The sequence below is a fragment of the Amblyraja radiata genome, chromosome 9, assembly GCF_010909765.2.
Source record: "Amblyraja radiata isolate CabotCenter1 chromosome 9, sAmbRad1.1.pri, whole genome shotgun sequence".
NCBI classification, from domain to species: Eukaryota; Metazoa; Chordata; class Chondrichthyes; order Rajiformes; family Rajidae; genus Amblyraja; species Amblyraja radiata.
The window spans coordinates 14,190,648-14,205,567 of record NC_045964.1 but is presented as its reverse complement, the minus strand read 5'-3'; the positions used below and the strand labels follow the sequence as shown (position 1 = coordinate 14,205,567).

General features: G+C 41.7%; 1 protein-coding gene across 2 annotated transcripts in view; it reads right to left on the bottom strand.

Moving 5' to 3' along the window:
* Window positions 1–14,920, bottom strand: part of stard9 (StAR related lipid transfer domain containing 9) — a 182,831-nt gene that overhangs the window by 106,141 nt on the left and 61,770 nt on the right. For both annotated transcript variants that reach the window (XM_033026744.1, XM_033026745.1), the window contains exon 4: window positions 2,398–2,514. In XM_033026744.1, coding sequence (XP_032882635.1) covers window positions 2,398–2,514 — 117 coding nt within the window. The remainder of the gene's footprint in view (window positions 1–2,397; window positions 2,515–14,920) is intronic.

Sequence of the window (14,920 nt, the reverse complement as noted above, 5' to 3'; positions counted from 1 at the left end):
CGTTGGTTTGAGTGATGGTCTGGGGTGTGTCCACAATTCGCTCCAATTTCTTGCAGTATTGGATGGAGCTATTCTCAAACCATCCTCCCAGATCTCCTTCAAAATTTCACATCTCACCATAAACTTATGCCCTCCAGTATTTGTCATTCCAACCAATGCAAAAAGCCCATCTATCCTATCTATGCCACTCAATTTTATATACTCCTATCAGGCTGACCCTCAGCCTCCAATGCTCCAGTGAAAACAATCCAAATATGTCCACCCCTAACGATAGCTAATACTCTCTAATCTAAGCATTGTCCATGTGAACTTCTTCTGTATCCTCATTACGATCTTTACGTTCTTCAGTGCGGTGACCAGAACTGCACGCAATAGTCCAATGAGACCCCTAACCAAAGTTTTATATGGTTGCAACATGACTTGCCAACCTTTTTGCTCAATGCCTTAACGGTAAAAGTTAAGCATGGTGTTTAACTTCTTTACTGCTCTATCCACTTGTGTTGCTACCTTGAGAATGGAATGGATTTGTATGCCAAGATCCCTCTGAATATCAATTTTCCTAAAGGTCTTGCTAAATACCATATACATCCCTCTGCATTTGACCTCCCAAAATGTGTCATTACACATTTGTCCAGAATCAACTCCATCTGTCAATTCCCTGCCCAAATTTACAACTGAAATATATACTGCTGCATTGACAAACGTCCAAACCATCCACCAATTTTTGTGTCATCTGGTATCAGACCACTTACATTAGCTTCCAAATATTATATTAATATATATTACAACAACAGAGGTCACGTCAGTGATCCTTGCAAACCACCAGTGATCGTAAACCATATGCTAGAAAAAAAACCTCTCTCCAACTAACATCTTTCCTTTGGATCCAATTTACCAATTCACTGTGGTACTGGGTTATTAGTGTCATGTGTAGTGAAATAGTGAAAAATTGTTTGACTACTATCCACGTAAATCATTCATACATGATTACAACAGATCATGCAAAGAGAAAAGCAGAGTGCATAACATAGTGTTACAGCGACAGAGAAAGTGCAGATAAAAAATGTGCAAGGGCCATAAAGAGTTAAATTTGGAGATCAGGAATTCAGCCCTCTCATATGAAAGGTCCGTTTGAGTCTGAAATACTCCAGGCGTGGTCTCACCAGGGCCCTGTACAACGGCAGTATGACCTACACTACATCACACAGTTTACACTACATTAATCCCATTTTTTTAAATTCTCAACTCCCCCCACATTCTACCACTTGGTCAAGCTTTTGAATAATACCAAATTCTTACATGGCTCTATGTGCTACAATCACACTATGATAGAGTTGTTTTGATCATACGAAAACAACTCAAGGGTCCACTTAGCCTCTCAGATGAACAGAGAAGATCACATAGAGTCGGAGTAATAGTGTGGAACAGGCCCACTGGCCAACATGTCCCAGCCACACTTGTCTACATTTGGTCCATATCCCTCCAAACCTGTCCTATCCATGTATCTGTCTAAATGTTTCTTAAACTACCTCCTCTGACAGCTCGTTCCTTACACCCACCACCCTTTGTTTGAAAACGTTACCCCTCAGATTCCTATTAAATCTTTTCCCCTTCACCTTAAACTATGTCCTCCAGTCCTCGATTCACCTATTCTGGTTAAGAGACTCTGTGCATCTACCCGATCTATTCCTCTCATGATTTTATGCACCTCAATAAGATTACCCCTCATCCTCCTGTGCTCCAAGGAATAGAGTTTCAGCCTACTCAACCTCTCCCTATAGCTCAGACCCTCTAGCCCTGGCAACATCCTTGGAAATCTTCTCTGTACTCTTTCCAGCATTTTAGCATTTTGCAGAGCAGTGCAATTCGTCCGTGTCCTGGCTAATATTTATTTCTCATTCAACATATAGTTCAGGAAATTGAATGAAGAATGTGTTTGTTGGGTGTTGTGATGCATAAATGAGTGCTGTATTTTGCACAATGCAACTGCATTTCAAACACATTTCAATGCTCTCTTGTTGACTCTTTCCAGGGAAATAGGCTGAACTGAAGTGAAAAAGTCTTCAGTTTGAACACCACTCAAAGACTTTTTTTTGCTGAGTCGCAAAAGGAGATTGTCAGCATGTATAAGGGTAGCTGAAAAATGGCAAGCTAAGTTATTTACTACTGAAGATTCCACGTGGCATTATTCCAATCGCAGTCTCACAGCTGCGCAGAGTTGACATGGTGTATAGTGAGCGCCTTTCATAACTGTAGTGAATTGGTTAGTCAATGAGGAATAACGGACAAATAAATAAAACTAACAAAGTGACATAGAACAGCACTTGGGTTATTTCCGATGCTTTACTTCAGAATGACAGCAGAACAAATATAAAAAAACATGACATGAATACTCACTGGTGTTCCCATCATAGTGTACGTTTTTCCTGAGCCAGTTTGCCCATAGGCAAACAAGCAGACATTGTAACCCTCAATGGCTCCTGAAAGCACTGAAGTGCCAAGATCCTGGTACACCTGCAGATGGAGGACAAACAAGATTACTGAGAGAAGAATTAAGATTTCAATGTAGAAGTGTCACAGAAAAAAAGATTCAAAAGACAGTCTCACATCCGGCAACGCTTTGAGTATTTTAAGCTCCAATATACTTTGATAGATTTGGTGCTGACACATTTGCAATGACTAACAGTAACAACATTTTATTTTTTAAATTAGAGTATATTGGCATAAAAGGGTTTACAGATACATACATAATGATAGATAAAATTATATCACCAGGTTGCCAATGCTCTGAGGGTCTCAATAGTACCCATGTGTTTGATACTTCACAGTTGGTATTGTCCAAATATCGCAAATGGAAATGGTGGCTGTTTCTCTTTAACAAATCTGCACTCACTTTTCCCTTGGTCTTGTGGGATAGGGCTGCCAGAAATGTAAGATTCTCTCAGCAGAGTGTTATTGTTAAGACACCCGATTTAACGGGTTTGGATGAATGCTCTTTTCAGTTAAGGGGCCTGCGATGAATCATGTAACCCCCAGGATCTGTGGATATAATGGATGATGTTGGCACTCCCATTCCCAATGTTGGCTGAGGGGAAGGTGACAACGAGGCATACAAACAGTAAATTAATGAGGAGGACAGTGCAACTAATCGGAGAACCAGGGTGGAGAAAGGGATGGAGAGAGAAGGAAAGCAAAGGTTACTAAAAGATAGTGGCCATTTTCACAGGTCAAAACACTTCTAGAAGTAATGAACATCTGTCCAGTGTAAATGAGGAAACTAAAAGAAAGTTTTAGCAAAGTACTAACAAATACTGGGACTGAAAATTTATGAATTCCAAGAACAAATTGACTGCCACTCCAGAGCTTTGAAAGGGGTGGCTAAAGCGGATGGTTATCATCTCCCAAAATGTTCAAATTTCTGGCGTGGTTCCAGCAGATCAGAGGGTAGGAAATATCATCCTATTATTTTACAAGACTGAGACAACATTGAAACTGCAAAATGCTTTGGGGCCTTAACAAAGTGTACGTGGACAGATAGTTTCTCTTGTCCAAGTAATCCAGAACTATAGTTACACTCAAAGGATGGTCTTTCAGCCATGAAATGAGGAATAGACCACAAATTTTGCAGTGAGTTGTGGTTGCAGCTTAGTCCATCATGCAAACTAGGCTCCATCACCCCCCCCCCCCCCCCCCCCCCCCTCCCATCTCCATCTACTGTGCTGAGGCCCTGTACAAGAAGGGACAGAGCCGGCTGTACTTTATGAGGAGGCTCTGCTCCTTCAACGTCTGCACTAAGATGCTGCAGATGTTCTACCAATCGGTGGTGGCCAGTGCCATGTTCTTCGCTGTCGTGTCCTGGGGCAGCAGGGCGAAGGCCGCCGATGCCAACAGGATTAACAAACTCATCAGGAAGGCTGGCTCCGTCCTGGGGTCGGAGTTGGATTCATGGGAGGTGGTCTTGGAGAGGAGGATGCTCCTCAAACTGCAGAGCATCTTGGACAATACAGCTCACCCCCTCCATGACACACTGGTCAACCTGAAGTGCACCTTCAGCAACAGACTGGTTCCACCAAGATGCAGCACAGACTGCCATAGGAGATCCTTCTTCCTTGTGGCTATTAAACTGTACAACTCCTCCCCCTTTTGTCGTAGGGTAGACTGACTCTCTCCCCTCCTCCCCAATCTTTGCACATACCCGATCCTTTCCACTCATCACTTTAATATCATGTTTCATGTATATTGTTGTGTTTTATGACTGTTGGCAGACCAATTTCCCTCCTGGGATAAATACATTTCTATTTGTATTGTATCGTATCGTACACTTCACGGCGCCTTGACAAAGCAACCAACATCATCAAAACTATTCACACCCTAGTCACTCTTTGGAAGCCCTGCATTTAAATACCATTCCCTAAATGACAAGACTTCAAGTGTCTTACTCTATCCAGTCCATAGTTGTTTCTCGTCGTCTTCCAAGGTGTTTGCTAAATACTGACGGAACAACTGGAAGGACGTAGGGGGAGATGCAGGATAAAAACTGGTTGCCTAGTTCTCAGCTTGCAATTTCCATCAGCAGCTTGGCATGGATGCAGACGCCCCAGTGATCAGGTGAATAGATAAGTGTGCACGGAAATCTCAAGTGGTATTTGCCCCAATGTTTCATTTTCAGGAACAACAACTCCCTATCACCTTACTACCAGAATTGTTCAAATATTTATCAAATATGATGTTCTGTCAGGTTGCAAGGAAGAAGGTTTAAACAGCAGGGATCTAGGGTATAAGAATGTGGCTGGATGGCATACAAATCATTCCATATTGTAAACTGCTGTTTTGTTTGAGGTGCACAGAGGGAACCTCAGCAACTAACGACATAGCACTTGTGTGGGTCAGAGGCTTTGTATCAAGAGTTACTTATAGCAGCAAACACAAGGGTCAAATAAAAAGGGCACAGATGTGTACAAACTTAAAGCACACGGCATTGGGGGTTCAGTATTGATGTGGATAGAGAACTGGCTGGCAAACAGGAAGCAAAGAGTAGGAGTAAACGGGTCCTTTTCACAATGGCAGGCAGTGACTAGTGGGGTACCACAAGGCTCAGTGCTGGGACCCCAGCTATTTACAATATATATTAATGATCTGGATGAGGGAATTGAAGGCAATATCTCCAAGTTTGCGGATGACACTAAGCTGGGGGGCAGTGTTAGCTGTGAGGAGGATGCTAGGAGACTGCAAGGTGACTTGGATAGGCTGGGTGAGTGGGCAAATGTTTGGCAGATGCAGTATAATGTGGATAAATGTGAGGTTATCCATTTTGGTGGCAAAAACAGGAAAGCAGACTATTATCTAAATGGTGGCCGACTAGGAAAAGGGGAGATGCAGCGAGACCTGGGTGTCATGGTACACCAGTCATTGAAAGTAGGCATGCAGGTGCAGCAGGCAGTGAAGAAAGCGAATGGTATGTTAGCTTTCATAGAAAAAGGATTTGAGTATAGGAGCAGGGAGGTTCTACTGCAGTTGTACAGGGTCTTGGTGAGACCACACCTGGAGTATTGCGTACAGTTTTGGTCTCCAAATCTGAGGAAGGACATTATTGCCCTAGAGGGAGTGCAGAGAAGGTTCATCAGACTGATTCCTGGGATGTCAGGACTGTCTTATGAAGAAAGACTGGATAGACTTGGTTTATACTCTCTAGAATTTAGGAGATTGAGAGGGGATCTTATAGAAACTTATAAAATTCTTAAGGGGTTGGACAGGCTAGATGCAGGAAGATTGCTCCCGATGTTGGGGAAGTCCAGGACAAGGGGTCACAGCTTAAGGATAAGGGGGAACTCCTTTAAAACCGAGATGAGAAGAACTTTTTTCACACAGAGAGTGGTGAATCTCTGGAACTCTGCCACAGAGGGTAGCCGAGGCCAGTTCATTGGCTATATTTAAGAGGGAGTCAGATGTGGCCCTTGTGGCTAAGGGGATCAGAGGGTATGGAGAGAAGGCAGGTACGGGATACTGAGTTGGATGATCAGCCATGATCATATTGAATGGCGGTGCAGGCTCGAAGGGCCGAATGGCCTACTCCTGCACCTAATTTCTATGTTTCTATGTTTCTATGTATTGACATACGGCCGGGCCAAGAGGTTGTGTGCTGCAATAGCCAAGCCATAATAATGTAAACCATCACCCAGTCAAAGGCTGGAACAATCGGTAGCATTACTTTCACCAGCCCAGGCTTGTTACAACATCAATTTGCCAGTAGTTATAACAGTACCAGGCAGTAACTAATTCTGCCATGCATACTATTCTTAAAAGCATTGTGCTAAACCAGACTTGCTGCACGTCTGAATGCACAATTCTGAGTTTTATGCAGAGCTAGGGCAGTATTTGACTTAATCCAAATTTAAAACACATTGCGTTCACTATCAGCACAAATAACATGCAGAATGCAGAGACATCACTGTTTTCTTAATTTATTTTGTGAGGACTAGAATACAAAAACAGGGATGTATTGCTTTATAAAGCCCCTGTCCCACTTAGGAGACCTAAACAGCAACCTCTGGTGACCTTGCCCGCCACCCAAAAAAAATTCAAGGTCGAGGTGACCTGCAACCTCCTACCACTTCCCAAGTATATGTTGAAAACCTTCCTCGACTATGAAGAAAACCGGCTTCGACTAGATCTACAACAAAAAAATTATCGATTTTTAAAACGGCAAGCTATTTTTAGTCAAGGCCAGTTTTAATCATGATGAAAAAAGTAGCAGCAACCTAGATGAAGCCTCGACCACGTGGAAACCACTTTCGACCATTAGGGAGAGTGACCTTATGGAAACCATGGGTGGCGGGCAAGGTCACCAGAGGTTTCTGTTTAGGTCTCCTAAGTGGGACAGGGACTTAAGGCGCTGGTCACATTTAGAGTATTGTGAGTAATTTTAGGCTCCATATCGGAGGAAGGATGTGCTGGCGCTGGAGCGAATCCAGAAGAGATTTACGAGAATGATCCCAGGAATGAGTGGGTTAACAAATGATGAGCGTTTGACGGCACTGGGCCTCTCTCCGCAGTTCAGAAGGATGGGGGGGGGGGGGGGGGGCCCTCATTGAAATTTACCAAAAGGCCTGGATAGAGTGGACGTGGAGAGGATGTTTCCACTAGTGGTAGTGTCTAGAACCAGAGGTCATAGCCTCAGAATTAAAGGACTTTCCTTTAGGCAGGAGATGAGGAGGAATTTATTTTGATGAGGGTGGTAAATCTGTGGAATTCATTGGCACATAAGTCTGTGGAGGCCGTCAATGGATGCTTTTAAGGCAGAGATAGATAGATTCTTGATTAGTCTGGGTGTTAGGGGTTATGGGGAGAAGGGAGGAGAATGGGGTTAAGAGGGAGAGATAGATCAGCCTTGACTGAATGGCGATGTAGACTTGACGGGCTGAATGGCCTAATTCAGCTCCTATCACTTATGAACATGAACAAAATTGCACAGAGAGGGAATATACAATGAAATAAGTACCATCTTTGAGAATCATTAAGGCAGCTTTCTTTTTCAATTAGGTGAAAATCTTCAGAATTCAATCCAGTTACTTTGTACTGCATCCAAATGCCTCATTAATTCAAAATGCCTGTTCATTTACCAGATCGGGGCCGTTGAGCATGACTTCATACACCATGCAGATGTTTTGATGAGATGCTGGAGTTTTTTAAAAATGAAGCAAAAGTTAACTTCTCTGAAGATTGAGCAGGTTTATGTTTTATGCTTCGACCATTTTGATTTAAGTTTTAACTTTAAGTTGTTTTTGTGAACACACTTGTAGCAAAGAATTCATATTATTTCAGTTGCCCAAGTAATTTATTTTATGGAACAATGTAGCTCTGGATCATCTTGACGACACAAGGTCCAACAATCTTGTGTTTTCCTCCTGATTGCAAAGCAACTGTGTGGAAAACAATTCTAAATTTTCCCAAGGGTTTCGGCCCGAAACGTTACCTATTTCCTTCGCTCCATAGATGCTGCTGCACCCGCTGAGTTTCTCCAGCATTTTTATGTACCCAAAATTTTCCCAATCCTGTTTATCATTCGGAAGGAGCTGTCATTATTTGTGAATTATGGTCATGTGTAAAATGTTTAAACATACTTACGCCATTCCTAGCCTTAATACTCTTCAACATGGAATATGAGCATTGTGAATTTAGTTAATTATACTTCAAAATTATACACTGCCTTCAAGTTATTTACATCTCATGACAAAACAAAACCTCTTAATGGCTGGTAAACCAGGAAAATAAATTGAAGCACATCCACACATGTTTATAGTCTGATTCGACCAATTTAATTAACCCTTTGTGGAAAACTGTGCAGATCTTGGGAGCAAAATCATCACACAGTGGAAATCAAAGTTAGTCCAAACCAACATGAACCCAGGTTAATAAGGGAAACATTTAAAGTAGTGAAAAAATGACATAAATTGCTGGACTAACTTAGCGGGTCAGGCAGCATCTCTGGAGAATATTCTGGGTTGAGACCTTTCTTTAGACTGGTGTACCATGGAGGAAGAAAGCTGGAAGAGCGGTGGGGGTGGGAAAAAGTCTGGCAAGTGATAGGATACAGGCAAGGGGGATTTTGCTTCCATTTAAAGCTGTGACTTTGGTTTCCATCTTTTCATTACTGAATTAGTCCTCTGTCTTGTACAGAATAGATATAAATATACCAAATAAAATACGACATTATAAAGGATATTTTTACAGCTGGATAGTTCAGTTCTTGTAGAAAGGAATAAGCACATGTGTAGTACACCCGCAGGCTCTACTCTACAAAAGGGACACATTAACCTGTTCACTGCCAAGTTATTGGCCATGACCCGAATATACTCGGGGCTGGCACTGAACGGGTCAAACCTGCCTGGCTTGAAGCCCAATTGATACTTATGCACGTGATAATTATTATCAGATCGGTAACTACAAACCAGTCAACCTTTGTCAAGTCAAAATGGGAATGCATGCTTCGACACTCCCAACAGGTTCTGGGGTACAATAGTTAATCTCTTTCAACAAACATTCAACAATACAATCTTTCGAATTTGCTCATGTTCTGTTGAACTTGAATGACTATTTTGAAAACTAATCTAATGATTTGAAAGCCTTTGTGGATACTGAATGGGGTCAGCTTTGAAATAAAGAAATGATTTTGCCTTTTTTTTTAAAAAGAACACCCTGACTAGATAAGAATTCATGATGTTTAAATCATGCAGGAATGGCATTAAACCTTAATTATATAAAATTAATTCCAACATCTTCACATATTGGATGGCATCACACTGAGAATGTGCAAAATATAAGCCATTTAGAGATGATTCATTTACTACATAATACATTCCTTTGTGAAATGCTCTTTATAATGCAAAGAGCCCTGCCTGTGACTTCCTTGAGAAATGAACCAGTAAAGGAAACACTCAATTCACATTACGCCAAGGCACCAGACTGCCATCCTTCATAACTCAAGACCTCTGCACCCACAGACAGAATTGGGGTTCAGTTCATGTCTTCTGCTAACTAGTTCACCAGTCAGAGTAGTTACTGACAGTGGCACTGTAGGGCAAACAGTACAGGGACAATTCATATCCTTGTCATGAGAGATGGAGAACATTCTTAAAACATTCCCTCTACATAGCAACATTCATTCTGTACGCCATTCTCTGCTGAAATTTATGAATATTCTTTTTGTTCATCTTTATCTCTACAAACTTCAATAAAGAGACTGTGTTAGTCAAAAGATGACGGCACTTGGATGGCATGTGATGTAGCAAATTTAAACCAAAATTTTATTTTAATTTAAAAGTTATGGTATATGAAAAAATGTTCTTCTATATTAAATTAAGTGCAATGCCTAATTTACAGAATGCATTTTATGGAAGTGATTAATCTTCAGTTTCAAGTAAAAACTTAATTAAATCAGTAGATTTAGGAGCTAGTCCACGTTAAGAATGATTGTTCTAAATTTTGAACAAAGTTATATCCCTGGACAATATAACATTGTACAATATATCACATATAAAATTGGGCCATGAGTTACAAAACATTCCTTTATGAAGAGGTTTACATAACCTGGAGTTCTGCCGATGGCTTTCATGATGAATGAACCAGAAGTGAAAAGAGTGAAGAGTTGTTCAGCAGATCAGACTCCATTCACAGGCAGCACTGATTTCAACCCAGTCAATGCAGATTAAGACAAAATAAAGGAAGCAGAAAATGAAGAAGTGTTTTGACAAAGGGGCTTCAACCTGTAACGTTACCTCTGGTTCCCTTTACACAAATGCAGCCAGACCTACTGACTACTTCAATACTGAGTAAAGGATTCAGACTCACCATCCCCAATTTCTCAAGGCCCCTATACTCAAAATGCCAGAGAGATGGATTTCCAGCAACACCTAATTTTTAAGCATATTATTCAGCAGTCATACAAACTAAAAGGACTGGGTTCATTTGGCCCCTTTAACCGGCTCTGACATTTAGTAAGAATATTGATTTGAATGCAACCACAACTCCACATTCACATGTAACCGTGGTTACCTTTCACTTCCTTACTCAACCATCTATGTATGCCAGACAAATATACAAAAAACACACTTTGAGGAATATAGGTCCAAAGATTCAGTCATCAGAAAAAAAACCCTCCGCCAACCTCATCCACTGTATCCGTTGTTCAATCGGCAAGACCAAACGTAGAATGGGCAATCGTTTCGCTGAACACCTTCGCTCAGCCCGCCTGAACTTACCTGAGCACCCGGTTGCTAAACACTTTAATTCTTCTTCCCATTCCCACATGGACATTTCTGTCCTAGGTCTCCTCCGTTGTCAGAGTGAGGCGAAACACAAATTGGAGGAACAGCATCTCATATTTAGCTTGGGCATCTTACAGCCCAGTGGTATGAATATTGATTTCTCTCACTTCAGGTAGCCCCGGCATTCCCTCGCTCTCTATCCCACCCCACCTCTCACAATTTTATTACAAACAAGTTTTCCCGCAACCTTCAAATCTCCGGAGAAAACAATCCAAGTTTGTCCGACCTCTACTTTAAGCTAATACTCTCTCACCCGACAGCATTCTGGTAAATCTATTCAGCACCCATTCAAAACTTCCACATCTTTTCTGCAATGAGGCAACCAGAACTGCACAACTTCTTCGACCTTGATAAGGCCATCAAAAAAGCCAAAAGGGCCTTTTGTTCTAAACTGGAGGATGAGGCGGATGCTCGGCAGCTGTGGCAAGACATGCATGCCATCACTTCCTACAAGGCAAAACCATGGGATATCCCTCTGCAACTGGATCCTTGACTTCCTCATCGACAGGTCACAATCTGTACGAATTGGCAGCAACACTTCCTCCTCGATAACCATCAGCGCAGGAGCACCTCAAGGTTGTGTGCTCAGTCCCCTGCTCTACTCACTCTATACTCATGACTGTGTAGCCGGACACAGTTCCAACTCCATCATCAAATTCATCGACAACGCTACCATTGTTGGACGAATTACAGATGACCATGTCAGAGTATAGGAGGGAGATCGATCGACTGACCAAATGGTGCCAGACTACAAACTTGCTCTCAACCTCACTAAAACCAAGGAACTGATTGTTGACTTTGAAAGAGGAAGGTAGAGGATCCTGTCTTCAACGACGGAACGACGGTGGAGAGTCAAAATCTTCAAGTTCCTGGGCATGCAAATCTCTGAAGATTTGTCCTGGAACCAACACATTGATGCAATCATAAAGAAAGCCCATCAATGCCTCTACTTCCTTAGAAGATAGAGGAGATTCGGTATGTCAACGAATACTCCTTTAAAGGTTACAGTAGAGAGTATATTGACAGATTTGCATCACAGCCAGGTTTGGCAACTTGAACGCCCAGGAAAAAAGAGAATTGCAAAAATTTGTGGTCACTGCCCAGTCCATCACAGACCACCGCACCATCCAAGAGCTCTACAGGAGTCTCTGCTTCAAAAAGGCAGCCATCATCATCAGAGACCCACCCACGCTCTCATTTCACTGATGCCATCGGGAGGGTGCTACAGGAGCCTGTAAACTGTAACGTCTAGATTCAGTTTACAGAATGCTATGTTTACATATTTGATGTGCTGCTGCAAGTAAGAATTTTGTTGTTCCGCTTCGGAACACATGACAATAAAACAATCTTGACAGCTTTCTTCACTGATTGCAATTCCACCAATGTTGGTGTAATCTGCAAATTTACTAACCAACCCATCTACATTTACATCCAAGTCATTTATCACCACCACAGAGGTTCCAGTGCAGATCCCAACACCATTGGTCACTGACCTCCAGCCAGAATAACACCCTTTCACCACTATGGGTACGCCAATTCTGAATCCAAACTAGCCCTTTGAAAATCATGCACTGAGTCACCGAAATGCCTCTGTGTTGTAGAGCTCTAATCTCACACCTTTTAGATATATATTTTTTAAATTTCTGCTGCCAAAATGGTAATTCCACATTCCCCACAATTTATAGATTTTGTTAATTATTTTCCTACTCCCACACCTAGCTTTTGAAACCCACTTCTGTCCTCTTCACAATTTATTCCTAGCTATATTTAGGTCATCAGCAAATCTAGCAGATATATCTATTGTGCCTTCTTCCAAGCCAGTTATGTAAATTGTAAAAATCTGAGGTCCTAGTATCATTCACTGTTACACAGCACTCCACACTTTGCTAACAAGAAAAACCTGTCTTTCAACTATTTCCCATTAGCCTGTCAATCTTCTATCCATGTGTAGGAAAGAACTGCAGATACGGGTTTAAATTGAACGTAGAGACAAAATTCTGGAGTAACTCAGCGGGACAGGCAGCATTTCTGGAGAGAAGGAATGGGTGACGTTTCGGGTCGAGACCCTTCTTCAGACTGAAGATATAGCTAGGAAACCTAAAGATAAATGCCCGCCCCCACACTCCTCCCCCTCCTCCGCTGCCCCCCCCCCCCCCCCCTGGTTTCTCTTCATTCACAATTTGTTCTTGCTTTTACTTTCCCCAATATCCTTACATAAAATGAACTTCAAAAATAAATAAACAAGCACAAATAGCTATCCACTTAAGATGAAAGTCAAATATCCAGATTCTGAAACATACTTCTTGGGCTTGGCAAGGAGGCAAAAAAATGGTTATTTTGATTTTTAAACTAAAATTCCCAATCGGCAGCTTGCCTTCACCCGTGTCACCGATACAGTTCAAACAGAGTCACCAGAATGCAAAGTGCCATAAGCTCATGCTTTCAAATTACTTGTCGGAAAGCTGTTGACATTCAGAAAATCCTGGCTGCCCTTCCTTATACATACATCATAGAAAGTTAACAAACAATTATAAAGGCAAACAGTTTAATTCCCTTGCAATAAAGGATTTGATGCACGTGTAATAAAACCCTATTGCAACCATTGGCTCATGATGGGGTTGCCCCAAGAATGTTTTTGGTGTCTCCCCTAAAGGATATATATATTTGCAAGAGATCATGCAACAAGTAATTATTTGAGGGCAGATGGGGGGGAAAGAAAATGTTCCATGAGAAGTGGTTGAAGCAGACTTGGCTCATATTCACAAGTGTTTTGAACAGTCAGGCAATCTCTTTGAAACATACAAAATACATGTGGACATAAAACTGAATGCAGGGTGGTGCTTCCTCTGACTGGGGTGTCACAAACAGTGGGGTGTTCCTAAAATCAGAGCCCAGCTACTCAGGACAGAAATGAGAAGGAATTTTCTCACCCAGAAGGTGATGATGAATGTTTGGAATTCTCCACCCATAAGGGAATGAGGCAACAATCACTGAGCCACATTAACATGGACATGGTGGGTCAAAGGGCCTGTTTCCGTGCTGACTATAACTCCACGGGAAAAATTAATAGATTTCTAGACACAAGGGTCTCAAAGGGTTAGTATAGTGAAGAGTCACTGAGGTAAAAATACTAAAAAATACTAAATCAAAAAGTAAAAAGGGGAGTGAAACAAAGTAGAGCATAATCGTGGGCAAATTTAATCTTAATGTAGATTGGATAGATAAAAGTGGGAATGCTAGCCACAACAATTAATTCAGAGTGTATTCAGGATGGTTTGCTAAAACAAAACATTATGCTTTGGGAAATGAGCAATAATGAGCAATAAACCAACCAGGGAACAGATGTAATAAATGTTCTCAGTGTAAATGATGCCTGGGAAACAGTGAGAGTGAGAAAATTGGGTCTGGAATTTTGAGTTACCCATAATTTGGGCAATGTAAATACAATTAGTTAAAATGCACTGGCAAAAGGGATTAGCAGATCATAGTAGACATAGCCATGTACAGCTTTGGCCCACTGGCATGTGCTAACTATGAAACACCCGTTTACAGGAATCCTATATTAATAGACAACAGTGACAGAAATTTAAGCAGATAATTCCACGATACCCAGCAAAAAATTAAAATATATCCCAATTTGGAAGAATTCGTAATTGGGGTAAAGTGAACCTACCTTGGCTAATGTGGGAGCCGGCACCTTACAAGGTGTGAAACTCCCAGAATTGTTGTTTCTGATAAGACAGGGGACTGCGAAAGTTGTGTCTCTGTTAAGTTTAGCTAGTACAAATACATTTCTACAATTAGCTGCGAACAATGACATGTTAGCTGGCTGCATAGCAATTTAACCCCTGCAGCTCACATCTGGATAGCTGTATTCAAAGGGCATCATGTGTAGGAAGGAACTGCAGATGCTGGTTTTCACCAAAGATAGACATAAAATGCTGGAGTAACTCAGTGAGATTGAGGATTCAAGCCTTTTTCATCAGTTGTTGCGACAATAATCGACCAGACCACTGGGTTCCCAAAAACGTACGTTTTATTGAGCAGAGTCTTTACATCAGTTCACCCGGCCGTAGACCAGGTAACCCGGCCGTAGA